The sequence below is a fragment of the Pseudorasbora parva genome, chromosome 24, assembly GCF_024679245.1.
Source record: "Pseudorasbora parva isolate DD20220531a chromosome 24, ASM2467924v1, whole genome shotgun sequence".
In the NCBI taxonomy this organism is placed as follows: Eukaryota; Metazoa; Chordata; class Actinopteri; order Cypriniformes; family Gobionidae; genus Pseudorasbora; species Pseudorasbora parva.
Genome location: NC_090195.1, coordinates 4,323,887 through 4,341,387, shown reverse-complemented (window position 1 = coordinate 4,341,387; position 17,501 = coordinate 4,323,887). Strand labels below are relative to the sequence as shown.

Sequence of the window (17,501 nt, the reverse complement as noted above, 5' to 3'; positions counted from 1 at the left end):
GTTGTCAGCATTTAGGCCTACTCACCCTCGTGCTGCTGCCAGTGCCAACCAAGCCTGCAGTCTCCCTCTCATTTACTGAAGCATTCGCGCCTCGATCGCCCCCGGTGACCGGTCCCAGTATAGCCGCCTCTCTGTGTTTTCTAATGGACGCGAGGCAAACTAAATAAAATTACACTTCAAATATTTTTTCCCCAAAGTTAGTTTATGTCACTGAAGGCAGTTATCATCACGATGATTTCATTTCAAGTGTTCGTTTTTGAAATAAGTTTAGTTTGAGTTAGTTATTTGATGCTATAAAAACGGGGGATGTGACGTCATGATTGACAGCTGAGACTGACGGCTTCTCTGAGTGAAGGTGTCACTGAGGCACTAACGGACTTTTTTCGAAATTTTTGGGAGCAGATTGGAGCTTTAGCTTTAATTTCTACATTTCCATAACTGTTTATTTCACACCAACATAATTAATTGTTCTGCATCTGCGAGAGTGTGGGCGGGCTTTTGATATCGCAGCTGTACTTCCTGCTCTACTTCCTGCGCTCTACTGCGCAACTCCGGTCCCGAAATCGCTACTGCGCAGACTCTATCCCAAGATGTCAGCGCCGTGCAAGGCTGCCTAAAACCTTCAAATCTGCAAGCGGAAACGGATGATGTCGAGTCGTCCATATTTTTTTACGGTCTATGGTGCCAACCCATTTGATTTACTTTCTTCTGTGGATCATGAAATTAGTTATTTAATTAGCAGAATGTCCAAGCCCTTTTCCATACAATGTGGTGACGGCTGCCATGCTTCAAAACATAAAGTATCATAAAAAATATCATCACAACAGTCAACACGATTCGTGCGGTATATTACAAGTCTTCTGAAGCCATTAAGTTGTGAAATACCACCCTAAATCTCCAAGCGATATGCACTCGACTTGTTGACGGATATTGACAAACTCAACGTTAATTTATGGGAGTTTTGATTAATCTCAGTGAGTGTTTTGATTCAACACAGTGACTCACATCTTTCTAATGTTGAACAAGCAATTCGTTCACTAACACCTGTCACACGTTTGTTTTACAAACGAGATTCTACTTCATATATATATATATATATATATATATATATATAAAATACTCGTCAGCGAAGGGTTCGTTTAGTAGGTCGACTAATTCAATTATCCTTCACAAACCACAATTAAATGTTATTGGTTCGCGCTATAGTCACTCAGTGAGCTTCAGTGAGAAACCTCAGGAACAGCAACTTTTTCTTATTTAATTATTCCTGTCCTCTGATGTAGCCTATATTAGTCAAACTCAGGAGTCTCATTTCACAGAAAAAACAAGTAAAACAGTGAAACTGCGTGGAGTTAAACTCATATTTGCATTACATTTGTGATCGTTTTCCTCAGAGAATTGAGCAGGTCTTGTTTTATCATGTGTCTGCAGGTGGTTTCATGCTCCATTGAGTGAAGTTTATTTATAAAATTTGACCTAAGCTCAGATCTAATGAAAGACCCAAAACAATAGGACACAAGGACATCATTTTACAATTATGTTTTATTGAATCACTGAATTATAATAAAATCAGAAACTGCAGGAACACACACTTGGTGTCAAATTTGGGAATTAACAGTGATGTTTCAGTCCAACTACAGTAAAAGATATTCTCAAATATCTTTTGTTTTTATTTGTTTTTTTCCCCCCAGGGTGTGTTAATGACTGACTGTCTTCAGGTAAATGATCTGGAGTGTGTTTGCATATTGATCAGATGCTTCAGTGTGTGAGAGTGTTTATAGTGCTGTGAGTTTAACACTTCATCACTGACACACACAACAATCTTCATCAACATGACCTTCATCATCATCTTCATCTGGACTCTCACAGCATTTGCTCAAGGTTTGAGGAGCACAAGTTTGATATCAATTCATTTCTTCAAGTATATTGTCAGAGTTGAGTGTATTTTCTTCTGGTTGTGTTTCAGAGTGTAGAGGACAGATCAGCGTCACTCAGAGTCCCTCAATGACAGCTCAACCAGAACAAACTGTCAAAATCAGCTGTAAAACCAGCAGAGATGTGGTCCTGAGTGGTCGGGATCATTGTCTAGCCTGGTACTCACAGAAACCTGGAGAAGCTCCTAAATTTCTGATTTATTGGACCAACCGCCTCCAGTCAGGAACTCCATCTAGATTCATCGGAGGTGCATCATCTGGGAGTGATTTCACTCTGACCATCAGTGGATTCCAGACTGAAGATGCTGGACATTATTACTGTCAGAGTTTACACTACATCAACGGTAAAGAAGTGTTTACACAGTGATAAAGAGTCGTACAAAAACCTCCGTCAGTCAGAGTCACAGTGACTGAACTGAAACTGCAGCTGCTCTCTCTCTCTCTCTCACTCACACTCACGCACACACGCACACACGCACACACGCACACACGCACACACGCACACACGCACACACGCACACACGCACACACGCACACACGCACACACGCACACACGCACACACGCACACACACACACACACACACACACACACACACACACGTTGGTCTATGTGGTTTACAGGGACTCTCCATAGGCGTAATGGTTTTTATACTGTACAAACCGTATTTTCTATCCCCTTACACTGCCCCTGCCCCTAAACCTACCCATCACACACACACGCACACGCACACGCACACGCACACGCACGCACGCACACACACACACACACACACACACACACACACACATGTTGGTCTATGTGGTTTACAGGGACTCTCCATAGGCGTAATGGTTTTTATACTGTACAAACCGTATTTTCTATCCCCTTACACTGCCCCTGCCCCTAAACCTACCCATCACAGGAAACATTCTGCATTTTTACTTTCTCAAAAAAACATCATTTAGTATGTTTTTAAAGCTATTTGAATTATGAGGACATTTGATATGTCCTCATAAACCACCTTTATAGTGTAATACCAGTGTAATACCCATGTAGTTATACAAATTTGTGTCCTCATAAACCACATAAACTCACACACAGACACACACACAAACACATGAACTAAAAAAACTGACAAAACTGACCTGAAATCAGCTCTATTAGACTTTGATCTGTTAATTTAATGCGAAACCATCCTGATGCCACGTGCCCCGATGCAAGTCATGCCAGTGCGACACACACTAATCCTGGTCTCTTCTATAGTAAACCTAAAAACTTTACAGGGATTTTTTTGTAAATTAAATTGAGAATATAATGGATGCATGTGCCATTTTAAATAGGCTACTGTAGTCTATGAGAGATGCGACGTCTGTGAAAATGCCGTGTCAGGCAGGCTACAGATATCGATCTTCACAATGCGTGCGCCTCAACCTGCTCCGTCAGTAGTCAGGGCACTGATCAGGGATCAGCCCATTGACTTACCGGTATATCCTGATGCCCTGACTACTGAACTAGGGAGCTGATTAAAACGCACCTAATATTAGCCTCTCGTCTCTTTTATGTCTTAAAGGGTTAGTTCACCCAAAAATGAAATTGATGTCATTAACTCCTCACCCTAATGTCGTTCCACACCCGTAAGACCGCCGTTCATCTTCAGAACACAGTTTAAGATATTTTATATAGTCCCAGAGCATATGCAGTCTATGCCCACTATACTGTCCATGTCCAGAAAGGGAATAAAAACACCATTAAAGTAGTCCATATGTGACAACAGTGGGTTAATTAGAATCTGTTGAAGCATCCAAAATACATTCTGGTCCAAAAATATAAAAAATTATGATTTTATTCAGCATTGTCTTCTCTTCCGTGTTCCTCCAAAAAGATTCAAACAGCGTGAATCGATCAATGATTCGGGTCACCAATGTCACGTGATTTCAGCATTTCGGATCACGTCAAACCTGCAAACTTCTGAAATCACGTGACATTGGTGACCCGAATCATTGATCGATTCACTGATTTATGAACCGTTTGAATCTTTTTGGAGCAGCACGGAAGAGAAGACAGTGCTGAATAAATTCATAGTTTTTGATATTTTTGGACCAAAATGTATTTTTGATGCTTCAAGAGATTCTAATCAACCCACTGATGTCTCATGTGGACTACTCTGATGATGTCTTCAGAAATATTAGAAATACAGGCCTGCCCCTAATAAAAGCCTGCTTCAAATAAAAGCCGGTTCCCATCGGCAGTTCAGGTAAATAAAGGCCCCGGTCTTTATTTGAGGAATTACAGTCAATTACAAGTCATTTCTCATGAGCAGAAGTGAAAGTGTTCCAGTTCAGAGCGTTGAACCAATCAAAGAGTGAAACTGTGAGTTTGAGGTGTAAATCTCATTTGCATTGGCAGGTTTAGTGATTGTGATCCTCTCAGAATAGAGCAGCTCCGTCTCCAGTGACCATGTTCAAACCCCAAGAGCTTCATTTGACATTTCCTGCTAAATGCAGCTGTTCTCAACTATTACAATCAATCAAAAGCAGCTGAAACTTTAGCGCAGGACTTTGAATGAACGACACACACTGATCAATGATGCAGTCCAACACAAATGTAAGGCGTTCAGAAGCTTTATTGAATGAACAGCAATGGCAGCACATTGACAGACGGCTTCAGTATTGAGCTGTAGATCACGTGACTGCTGTGAATCCTGCCGGACGCTCAGATACGGCTCGTCTTCACTGGAGAAACATCAGCAGGAGCTCTTGAGGAACGAGGCCTCGTGATGAGCTCCGTCATGTGTTACTCTGCAGACGAAGCCATTTGCGGCTTCCCAGCTTGCTTTGCTGAGGCTCAGGACGCTGCTGCGGCTGTAGCGTCCGTCCCGCTCGCTCTCTGCGCTGGTCTGAACCCCCTCGGTGACCTCTGACCCGTCCAGCGTCCAGCTCACCGTCGCCCCCTGTGGAGAGTAAGAGCTGAGCAGGCAGAGCAGAGCGGCTGAGTCTCCAGAGATCTGCAGAGAAGAGGGAGGCAGCAGAGACACGGAGGGCTTCACGGAGGGCCCGGCTGCACACACACACACACACACACACACACACACACACACACGATGAATTAGATGTCAGACAATGGTACATCAGTAAAAACACAATAATTTAATTTTCACTGTAATTCCACATTGCTGCTTCATTCATTACAGACACTATCCTGAGTCAAGTCTGAAAATATTCTCCATTATAAATTAATATTTACAATTAAGAAATGTACTGCACTTTAAAAAAGTATCATTACTTCAATGGGAAAAGACTTCAAATGCTGCGATAAACACCTGGTAATTAGTTAACAGTAAATACTTATATATAGAGAGAAAAACTAACAGAGATTGTGTCATAAATCTAAAAGATAAAATCATGTAATTTAACAGTAAAAACTCTTAAATACTAATAAACTGTTTTACTGTATATTTTACAGATTTAAACAGTGTATGAAGTATAGGATACTGCATATGTATAAATATAAATCAGTTCTCTAAAGCAAACCTGATATACTGTAAAATTAATGCGAATATGTTTCTTCCTGAATTAAGTCAAATAGACTTTATAAAAAAACTTCTCTGTCCAAGGCCAAATTGATCATTTTAGTGTCATATATATTTTATGGAGAAAAAAAAATGATGTCAATATAATAGCATATTTTCTCATAAACAATTATAAGTAAAATGAATATTTTGAATATTTTAACATGTTAATCATCTGAATTTCATTTTGCCTGATGAAGACACATTTGAAAATATATTTATTTTGTATATTTATCGAGCTTTTGTGTCATATAGGCTACACAATTAAATATATTAAGAAATAAGCAAAAAATCCAAAAATATTGCAATTAATTAAAAAAGGAATTGCAACTAATTAAAATATATAAAATATAAAAAATAATTAATATTGCAAATAAAAATTAATTAATTAATTAAAATGAACTATAATTTGACATGGAAAAAACGTGGCATTTTACCAATAATGCCTTTTTCATAAAATTGGATAAAATATAAAAATTTAATACATCAATTGGTGCAATGAATCATTTAAATGAAATAAAATGTTTACAATAAAAAGATGTAAAAGGTAAAGATTTTTAAAATAATTTAAGAATATTGATGCCAAATGCTCTTAAATAACCTTAAACCTTTTAAAACACACACATCACACATTTCTGTCACAAAATTTAAGACTTACTTCTGATCATCAGTTCAGTTCCTCCACCGAAAGTCCACCACAGTGCTTCATTCTAGTGAAAGCGTCGTACAAAAACCTCCGTCACACTCAAATGAACACACACTCCAGCAGAGAAAGAGACGAGACACACACACACACACACGATTATTGAACTGAAGTGACTTTCACTAAAGCAGCTTCATCATCTCTAAATGTCTCTTGATGTACGAAAACTATTAAATCTCAATAAATATAATCAGAAAGACTCTGAGCTGATCTTTACACATCTAAATTAGGAGTTTCTAAATGATCATGTATTTATTAAAGCATTATTAGTAAGTTTTGATGACCTTTGACCTCTGGAATGACCTTTGCCCTCTCATGGAGTTCACAGTGAAATACTTTCTTTTAGTGATGCAACATTTGATTCATCAGAAACCTGTAGTCAGAACCAGAGCCTCACGCAGAGTAAAAGAGAAATGATTTCTAAACACACACACACACACACACACACACAGGATCATCTTCATGTGTGTTTTCCTCCAGAGGGTTTTTGCTCAGAGTCACTTTGCATCGGCACGTGCTTCAGCGCTCCGAGTGTTTATAGCGTTCAGGCTCACACACTTTATAACACACTGCTGTTGACCGCGGTACAAAACCAGCAAACACCATGAATCTCTTGAGCAGCTTCATCTGGATTCTGACGGCTTTTATTCCAGGTAACAGAAGTCACAGCTGGTCATCTTTGAGTCTTTAATGTTCATTTGATTTGCTGAAACACATTCATGTTGTTGTCAACAGCGTCCAGAGGAATCACTGTGACTCAGCCTGAAGCTGTGACGGTTTCTGAAGGACAAAACGCCGCCATAGACTGTAAAACTGATACTGGGATAGATGGCTGGGGTTTAGCTTGGTATCAGCAGAAACACGGAGAAGCTCCTAAACTCATCATTTATTATGTAAATGATCGCTATGGTAACAGTTTCAGTCGATTCAGTGGGAATGGAGCACAAGGTGGGAAAGATTTCACTCTGACCATCAGTGGAGTCCAGACTGAAGATGCTGGACATTATTACTGTACGAGTCGCCACTACATCAACAGTAACTGGGTGTTCACACAGTGATAAAGAGTCGTACAAAAACCTCCGTCAGTCAGAGTCACAGTGACTGAACTGAAACTGCAGCTGCGCGCACACGCACACACACACACACACACACACCAGTGAAGAAACGACTCGCGATCTTCTTGAACATGATCTTCATCAGTTTTTGATCTTTTAGAAGTCTTGTCTCCTGTTATCCATTATATCCTTATGTAGAAATTCAGTCACTTTTGATCTTCACTTCAGTGGATATTTTTCCATCCTTCACCACATTTTTATTTTCTTAATTTTGTATTTAATTTTTAATTCTTCTTTCTAAACTGAATCACCAGCATCATAAACATGCTTGATCAGTTTAATAAGTCTATTGTTCATCCCTCATAACGCAGATATTAACATTATCTATATGCATATTCTTCAACTTAAGACTTAATATAATAATTCATATTAAAAAATAAAAATAAATAAATTAAAGGCCAGATTACCCAACAGGAGCTGCCCACCATCAATGACAGCATATACATCACCATATTTTTTTAATGTATTTGATAAAGATTCATAAAAGTGAAGATGTTTCTGTCATGTGTGACACGACTCACTCAAACTCGGTTTGGTGTCACGTTTGGGGATTAACAAATTTGATGTTTCAATTCAACTACAGTACAAAATATTCTCAAAATCTTCCAGCAGATATTCAGATTACACGGAAAAATATAAAAAACCAATACGGAAAATTCCTTCATATTCATACAGTACATTGTGCCTTATTTTTACAATTTTTACAGTGTACTGAAGCTGGTCTTGAAGATGTAAGATTGAATGTTATGAAAAAGATGTGTGTGTGTGTGTGTGTGTGTGTTAATGAGGGACTGTCTTCAGGTAAATGATCTGGAGTGTGTTTGCATATTGATCAGATGCTTCAGTGTGTGAGAGTGTTTATAGTGCTGTGAGTTTAACACTTCATCACTGACACACACAACAATCTTCATCAACATGACCTTCATCATCATCTTCCTCTGGACTCTCACAGCGTTTGCTCAAGGTTTGTGGAGCACAAGTTTGATATCAATTCATTTCTTCAAGTATATTGTCAAAGTTTTGAGTGTATTTTCTTCTTGTTGTGTTTCAGAGTGTAGAGGACAGATCAGCGTCACTCAGAGTCCCTCAATGACAGCTCAACCAGAACAAACTGTCAAAATCAGCTGTAAAACCAGCAGAGATGTGTACAGATATAGTGGTGTGGATCGTTTAGCCTGGTACTCACAGAAACCTGGAGAAGCTCCTAAACTCCTGATTTATTTGACCAACCGCCTCCAGTCAGGAACTCCATCTAGATTCAGTGGCAGTGGATCTAACAGTGATTTCACTCTGACCATCAGTGGAGTCCAGACTGAAGATGCTGGACATTATTACTGTCAGAGTTTCCACTACATTAACAGTAACTATGTGTTCACACAGTGATAAAGAGTCGTACAAAAACCTCCATCAGTCAGAGTCACAGTGACTGAACTGAAACTGCAGCTGCTCAAAGGAGGATGTGAAATATCATCATCACTATAAAACCATCTAAATTAAGCATATTCATTCTTAATATTACATTCATACTCTCTTTAAGGAGAATACAAATATGCTGGAAAATATGCTCTGATTGATGACTAAACAGATTTGAGATTTTGTGCTCTTGTAGACCAGTGACAGGATTGAGATCTGTGTCATCTGTCCGCCATATTGGATCAGTCAAATCCGGTCCGTTAACTCTCGAGAGTTCAAGGTGCACTATGTAACTTTTCCGTCCGCTAGAGGTCGCCTATTCAAAACAAAGGCCAAGTTTGATGACGCCAGGTTTGAGCGCAGAATCTCGGGACGTGGTCTTCACCTCACAGCCGGTGGAAAAGAATCGGGATAGGACTCGGGCAGAAATCATGTTCATGGATGCGATTATTAACGTTACTGTATGAAGCAGGGCAGGACAGAGTGTTGAGGAGCTGAGCACGGCCGCTGGAGCAATTGTTAATAAGATGAACGTGACGCCTCACAAGCAGCGGGACTTTTATTATGCCACAGTCGCCATTACTCCTTTTCCGGTCATGAGTACGAGGTAACAGCTCTGTTGATCATATTAGACACATTTGAGTGTGTTGAAAATTATGTTATGGCGTTACTTTACACTGCAGTGAGAGTAAAGCGTTTCTGCAGAATAAAACCGAAACAGAGGGTAACGCAGGAACTGTGTCATGTTATGCGTTCCAAGATGGTGGACGTTTCGATGTGTCTGGACCATAGACCATAAAAAAATAGGTCTGGACTCTGGAGTAGTTGAATGTGGGCGTGGCGGGACTTATTTTTGCCATCAAAGCGAAGCGGCCCTTCTTAAATTCAGCATGTCTGGCTTTCGTTATCATCCGCTTCCAGTTATTTTTTCTCAAACCAACTTGCTGCTTGATATTGCAAACTAGGATCTTACCATATTATTCTAATGTATAGTCTTAACTTATAAACACACTGGTTTGTATCTCAGATAGTTTTCCCGTTCACTTCTCTCTGTTATTCTTCTGGTTATTTCTCTATAGCGGATAATGAATCAAAGTCTCACACATTCACAGAGAACAGGTTAGGCCTACTTCTGCAGTGAATATTTTATTTATTTATGCATTCATTTATTTATTCATTCATTCCTTTATTCTGTGATTTGATTTTTGTGCAGTTATTTATGCATAATTCTATAAATTATTTTTTATTTTATTTATGGATTTAATCATGCATGTATTTTGTGTTTTATTTAACTTACTGACACTAAGTTTAATTGATGAGCAAGATCAGAATTTTAATTTACACTTTAATTGAATTTTTGAAGTATTAACTAAAGTTAACTGAAGTAACTGTAAAACTACTGAAAATGAACAAACCTTGTTTCTCTATTAGTCAAACTCGACCGTCTCATTTCAGTCAAACAGAGAAACTGGCGAGTTTAACTCATATTTCATCATCAGTTATTGTGTTTCTCTTAGAATAGAGCAGACGGTCTTTGTCCTGTAATATTTCCTATAATACCAGAAACACTGAAGATACTATAAAACACAGCGAGAGAAGAGTGATACGTGTCTGTTATCCATGTTTATATTCAATAATCTAGCATTATAAATGTGTGATCATCATCTGACCGCATGTTCTTGTTTCATCGTGATGCAGCTGTTTTCATGCTCCATTGACTGCAGTTTAATTATGAAATAAAAGTGTCTCTGAAATTAATCACTAAAATGAAAATAACACAGAAGGACTCAAAGACATAAAGTTACCTTATATTTTTTAGGCCTATATGACTGAATTATAATATAATCATGACTGAATGATAAAGCACAGTCTTGTATGAAACAGAGCAGATGAAAAGATGAATAACAGTCCAAAAGAAACATTCAAGCTGTTTCCACCTTCAATTAAAAAAGCCTAAAAAAGTCACAATTATTTGTAAACATACAGTTTGCTGCTTATACTCGTATCTCAGAGAAACACACTAATAGTATTTGATGAGAGATTTCATTTGTTAATATTTCTGCTGTGCTGTGAGTGACTGTGACACATTAGAGAGGAAACGGCTTTGAATGTGTGTCCCACCCCTGTGATCGGAGCTCAATATCAGAGCGTCTGTCAGTCCGACTGTCAATCCAACATCACTGTCCTTCAGTTTCACTCATTCCCAGTAAAGATGACGACACACACTCTGATCATCTGCTCTCTGCTGCTGCTCCTCAACGGTCAGACTCACTTTCACTGCATTTACTGCTTTGGACTTGATCATTAATGTCTTCTGCTGATTTTCTTCTTGTGTTTCAGAGTGTAGAGGACAGATCAGCGTCACTCAGAGTCCCTCAATGACAGCTCAACCAGAACAAACTGTCAAAATCAGCTGTAAAACCAGCAGAGATGTCAACCCGCTGATTGGAGATATTATTCTTTAGCCTGGTACTCCCAGAAACCTGGAGAAGCTCCTAAACTCCTCATTTATAAAGCAAACCTCCTCCAGTCAGGTACTCCATCTAGATTCAGTGGCAGTGGATCTAACAGTGATTTCACTCTGACCATCAGTGGAGTCCAGACTGAAGATGCTGGACATTATTACTGTCAGAGTTTACACAGTGGTAATGTGTTCACACAGTGATAAAGAGTCGTACAAAAACCTCCGTCAGTCAGAGTCACAGTGACTGAAACTGCAGCTGCTCACACACACACACACACACACACACACACACACACACACACACACACACACACACACACTAAAAAAACTGACCTGAAATCAGCTCTATTAGACTTTGATCTGTCCTGGGACAGACGGGTTTGACTCAAATATGCTCAGAATCAGAGAAAGTAGAGTGTTAATCAAATCAATAAACAACAATTGTGTATTCTGTATCGTTTTTGTACATTAAACTACACTGTAAAGTCATTGTGTAGTATTACCAGAAACAAAGATATTTTTCAAGCAGTGAAAAGTAGAAACGTATTGACTTATTGAGAAACGCTAGTGAGCGTGTTGTTTTGTTGGTTCAAAGAAATAAAAGTTTACTGAGTCTCCTCAAAGCCGACCCGGTCTTCTTCCTTCTTTACCCGAACTGAACTTGTGCAGAGGCAGTGTAGATTACGAGACTGTATAAATAAATATTAAAATCATCTGGTGATTATGGCTACATTCATTTCTGAGGGACTGAAATGGAATATTATCTGACTTCCATAAGTTAGATATTTTAAAATCAGCCAATCATCATGACTTTATCCTTAACTTCCCAACATTAGAAATACTGTCACTTGGATTTATATCATCTTGATTATGCATGGAAAGACATATTCTGGTTCTTTGAATTATTTGAAGGACATTCTGCTGCTTTTTTCAACTGTTGATCCTGGTCATTTCCACTTGACCTCTCAAATCCATTTATCCATTGCTTTAGCTTTTATAAATGCATCACTTTATACATGTTTGAGAACCACTGGTTCTGTTTTATTTGCTCGTCCAACAGAATCATGAAGCTTGACCGTCTCCAAGGTTGTATCAAAGTTTTAAGTTCAAAACGTACAGATGAAACGGTCTCATTTTTCAGAATACGGTCTTTAATCACGTTTACGGTCATTTTTTTGTTCTATCTGAAGTTGCTCAAGTTTATTAAAACAAAGCCTTTGCTTTGCTTTGAGTTGAACGTTTCTTTTACAGTTGTCCTGCTCAGGTTCAACACCTGCACCAGCTTCAATCTCACTCATGACTGAAGCACACACACCTCAGCGCGTCAACCATACAATTAAAACACTTCCCAAAACAAAGAACACCATCCAAAATACCGCATATCAGCAGACACGTCTCGCCAATATTTTGTTCTTTCTTTCACCAAAGCCCAGCGGTCTAAACAACGATTCACCAAACACAACAGCTGTGCTGCACCAGCCGCAAACAAACAGCAAATAGCCTTACCGCGTTTCAAATCACCCGTAAACACAAGTGAAGACATAACCCAATGTCCTACCGGTTCACCAACAGCAAACGTATCCAAAGACGTCGGTCCTGATGATTTGAAAGTCCAACTGTGCAATAATCCAGCGTCGGCAGGGCGATACTTGGTCAGCGCTGCGCTTCCTTTAGTTTAAAGCTTGAGGGCCTCTTCCTTGAATCCAAAGTTGACTTATACATAACATAGCGTTCACGAACAAACATGCTGTTGACTAAATTGTAGCGGCACAATAAACACAATCCATCACCGCTAGGAGCTGAGTGCAGGAAAAACGTATGTGACGCCAATCCTTAGCCTTTATCTTGTTTTATTTCTACAGGTTGCTCGGTCAACACAGATGTGCTCCTGCATTCACCCGGGGATTCTTCCATTCTCACACAACACAACAGGTGTCTTAATTAATGACACTCCTCTTGGTCACATGACTTTCACCTTACATGGCGTCTACAATTAATGTTAGGCTAATGCTTTTCTTGAATTTAAAACCGTCCGATACTTATTTTTCTTGAATCTAAAACCCTCAGATATTACTTATTTGGTCACACTCATACTCCTTGGTGGACAAATGTGACCATGTACCTTGACTATTTTTCAATTCGGCCTATTGTTCTATATTTTAGTTAAATAATAATAATTTAATATTTTCATATTAATATTCTAATATGATTTCTGACCTGTAAGGTTGCCAGAATAATAATCTTACACAGTGTGTTAATAGGCCAGAGGAGAACTGGCACCCCGACTGAGTCTGGTTTCTCCCAAGGTTTATTTTTCTCCATCATGCCCCGATGGACTTTTGGTTCCTTGCCACTGTCGCCTTTGGCTTGGCTTGCTCAGTTGGGGACACTAAAAATATGATTAAAGTTATTCAACTTATTATACAAATAAAATGTATGAATTAGGTTTTATTTAATTCTATAAACTTAAATACTGATCTGCCAACATTGTTGCTATATGATAAATTAAACTAAGCTGATAACATCACTGTTTTCTCCAGTACGACTGTACAGCCAAATCTAATTTTGTCGCAATATTATCCTGTTTGACACTGTGAAGCTGCTTTGACACAATCGTGATTGTAAAAGCGCTATATAAATAAAGTTGATTGATTGATTGATTTTACTCTCACTTCAGTAAGTATAGTGTGTGTGTGTGTGTGTGTGTGTGTGTGTGTGTGTGTGTGTGTGTGTGTGTGTGTGTGTGTGTGTGTGTGTGTGTGTGTGTGTGTGTTAATGAGTGACTGTCTTCAGGTAAATGATCTGGAGTGTGTTTGCATATTGATCAGATGCTTCAGTGTGTGAGAGTGTTTATAGTGCTGTGAGTTTAACACTTCATCACTGACACACACAACAATCTTCATCAACATGACCTTCATCATCATCTTCATCTGGACTCTCACAGCGTTTGCTCAAGGTTTGTGGAGCACAAGTTTGATATCAATTCATTTCTTCAAGTATATTGTCAAAGTTTTGAGTGTATTTTCTTCTTGTTGTGTTTCAGAGTGTAGAGGACAGATCAGCGTCACTCAGAGTCCCTCAATGACAGCTCAACCAGAACAAACTGTCAAAATCAGCTGTAAAACCAGCAGTGATGTGTTTTACTCTAGTGGTTATCATCTTTTATCCTGGTACTCACAGAAACCTGGAGAAGCTCCTAAACTCCTGATTTATTATGCAAGCACTCTCCAGTCAGGAACTCCATCTAGATTCAGTGGCAGTGGATCTAACAGTGATTTCACTCTGACCATCAGTGGAGTCCAGACTGAAGATGCTGGACATTATTACTGTCAGAGTTTCCACTACATTAACAGTAAAGCTGTGTTCACACAGTGATAAAGAGTCGTACAAAAACCTCCGTCAGTCAGAGTCACAGTGACTGAACTGAAACTGCAGCTGCTCAAAGGAGGATGTGAAATATCATCGTCACACGAGCATCTGAAATAAAACCATCTAAATGAAGCTGCCACTCTTAATAATTATAGAGGTCAGAAAGAGATTTTGAGCTCTTATAGATCAGTCACACGTTTGAGATCTGAGTGATTTCAGTTTGCTCTAGTTGCCGCCTTTTATTAATAATAGACCATAATTCTCATAATACTCCATGGTTATTTCATCTGAGTGTCCCATTATAACATGTCCTTTGTATACTATGCTCTGTATTCGTACTATAGACTGCAGACAGTAAGAGTTTTATATTAGCTTGTTTTAATCGTAGCCCTGATCAACCAGTTCAGTTTAGACACGCCTCTCCCTCCTCTGCACCAATCAGAAGCCTCCGATAAGATAAGAATTAAACATTTTGTGCTTTTGACTGAATTTTTAATGAAAACTTATTCATAAATCTCTGAGAAGGTCCGCACTGGTGTGTGACGATAACATGAGCTGATAAACCTCAGTGTAAACTGATGAATATGAACAAACCTCTGATCTAATGGAGAGCAACTGGAACAGGAGAAACTTATTCAGCTGGTCTGACAGAAACCTGGACAAGCTCCTGAACGCATGATTTATTACTTTTTACAATGATTTTCCTACCAAAAACACTGAAAATAAGAATAAAAACACGTAGAAAAGGTTAATTTTGAAAACAAAACAAACGTGGGTCACTTTGCACAGCTACAGCCGATACTTTGACTTCTACAGCAGGACGTTTATCACCGACGTTTAACGGCCCGTGACTAAATTAAGGTCACCGATGTGAGTGTGCACACCGAAACGCAAAACAGAAGGTGTAAAAGCGTAATACATGTTTTCTTGGTTTGATGTGCCATGTTAAAAACTGGCCGACCAATGAGATCGAGCCTTTGGTTCACGTGCCTGGAGCTGCTGACAAAAACAATTCTGAAGTTTACAAGTCTTTAATTCAAGAAGTGTTAAAGATATCTCAGTGTCATTTCAGATTGTCAATCTTATGAAACTTATAGATTCTTATACATGTTTGAGAGCAGCTTAATGTGCCTCAGTTTAACTCTTTTCAGTGGAACTCAGTTTGTACTCAGAGAGTTGGTTTAATGCAATTATTTTTAAGAGTGAAACAAGATCAATTTCTATCTTAAGCATTATTGATTCTTCAAACATTCCTCTTTAAATGCAATAAGTATCAGCTGTGTGCAAAGTGACCCAATTTTGTTTTTTGTGAATATGGGTACAATTCAACCATTGAACATGGAGCCGCTTTGAGATCCCCATATCTATGGGACTGAACTATGTAGGGCCTTGAAAATTAATATTTTAAAACGAAAGTTTAGTAAGAATGGGAATCAAGAAGGATATTTAGATATCTTGAATACTTTTTGAGTTACAGGCGCGCACGCTTTGGAAAAGGAATATGGCAGGTATGTTCTATGAAATTTAGTTAACAGAAAATTCAAGACACGTTTCTAGTTTTAACATTATTTGTTCTTTAGATATTCCTCTTTACAAGAAAAAAGTATCAGCCGTATGCAAACGGACCCACATCTGGTTTGTGAAGTATGTAGGCCTACATTTGACTTGAACAATTTACTTGTGGAGCCGTGTTAAGATCTCCATATCTCTGGGATTGAACTTTGAGGGCCTTTAAAATAAAGAAGCCAAAGGAAAGTTTATTAAAAACCAGAATCTAAAAGGATATTAAGATCTCTTTAACACTTCTTGAGTTACAGGCGTGCAAACTTGGGGCAAAAAACACAAGATGTGCTTTTTGTCACTGTTGGCATATAATGAAACAAAGATTGATAAAGTCAACAGATTTAACTAATAGAGCTAACAATATCTGTGTAAAAATTGAATAATGATGCTGCCATCTTTGTAAAGTTATTTTACCCTGTCTAATTTGGTTTCAAATCTCAGGTGGAAATGGTCATTTTGACCCCCATTAAACCAACTTAAATCTGTCGACTGAACATTTGCATAGAGAGTGTTTTACATGAGCGACACGCTTCAGTCTGTGTGTGTGTTTATAACTCGGTCAAACATCAAACATCATCAACAACTGTTTTTCACTAGAACTGAACCTACAACCAACAAACATGACTTTCATCACCATATTGATCTGGACGCTGGCAGTATTATGTCGAGGTTTGTGTCGCTCAAGATTACATTCGTTATTTACTTGATATCTTTATGTGTGTTGAGAAGATCTATGGTTGTAAAAGTGTTTGTGATTTCTAATCTTTCTCTCTTGTCAGAATCTGTTGGGCAGGTGACAGTGACTCAACCCTCAGATCTGCTCTCTCAAACCGGACAATCAGTCGCTGTGAGCTGTAAAACTAGCAGAGATCCAGACTGCTGTTATGGTGATGGAAAGCCCCTTCTCAGCTGGTACTCACAGAAACCTGGAGAAGCTCCTAAACTCCTGATTTATGGAATAAGCAGCCGTCAGTCAGGAACTCCATCTAGATTCAGTGGCAGTGGATCTAACAGTGATTTCACTCTGACCATCAGTGGAGTCCAGACTGAAGATGCTGGACATTATTACTGTGAGAGTCGCCACATCATCAACAGTAACTGGGTGTTCACACAGTGATAAAGAGTCGTACAAAAACCTCCGTCAGTCAGAGTCACAGTGACTGAACTGAAACTGCAGCTGCTCTCACACACACACACACACACACACACACACACACACACACACACACACACACACACACACACACACACACACACACACACACACACACACACACACACACACACACAGGAGCTCCACAATCTAAAAACTGACTTATGACTGAAATCTGCTCTAGACTCTGATCTGTCCTGACATACGGTTTTGAATATGCTCATAATCAGAAGACAGT

The 17,501-nt window shown here is 38.9% G+C and overlaps 1 long non-coding RNA gene and 4 gene segments (V, D, J or C); 4 read left to right on the top strand and 1 right to left on the bottom strand.

The window, feature by feature from the left end:
* Positions 1-1,715: 1,715 nt before the first annotated feature.
* Positions 1,716-2,301, top strand: LOC137064286 (immunoglobulin kappa variable 4-1-like). The segment is given in 2 exon segments: positions 1,716-1,881; positions 1,967-2,301. Coding segments are annotated over 2 exon segments (384 nt in total).
* Positions 2,302-4,520: 2,219 nt separating this feature from the next.
* On the bottom strand, positions 4,521-13,092 carry LOC137064102 (uncharacterized). 2 transcript variants are annotated; one of them, XR_010901496.1, is made up of 3 exons: positions 12,737-13,092; positions 6,142-6,243; positions 4,521-4,972 (listed from the first exon to the last, which is right to left on the bottom strand). It is a non-coding gene; the product is annotated as an uncharacterized lncRNA (long non-coding RNA). The 2 variants fall into 2 exon arrangements; XR_010901495.1 differs by lacking the exon at positions 12,737-13,092 and having other exon boundaries at positions 6,142-6,592.
* LOC137063750 (Ig kappa chain V region 3547-like) lies at positions 8,100-8,684 on the top strand. The segment is given in 2 exon segments: positions 8,100-8,265; positions 8,353-8,684. Coding segments are annotated over 2 exon segments (381 nt in total).
* An 827-nt stretch (positions 13,093-13,919) lies between the features above and the next one.
* On the top strand, positions 13,920-15,328 carry LOC137063785 (immunoglobulin kappa variable 4-1-like). The segment is given in 2 exon segments: positions 13,920-14,134; positions 14,222-15,328. Coding segments are annotated over 2 exon segments (381 nt in total).
* Positions 15,329-16,684: 1,356 nt separating this feature from the next.
* Positions 16,685-17,227, top strand: LOC137064230 (Ig kappa chain V-III region PC 7183-like). The segment is given in 2 exon segments: positions 16,685-16,779; positions 16,890-17,227. Coding segments are annotated over 2 exon segments (387 nt in total).
* Positions 17,228-17,501: the final 274 nt, after the last annotated feature.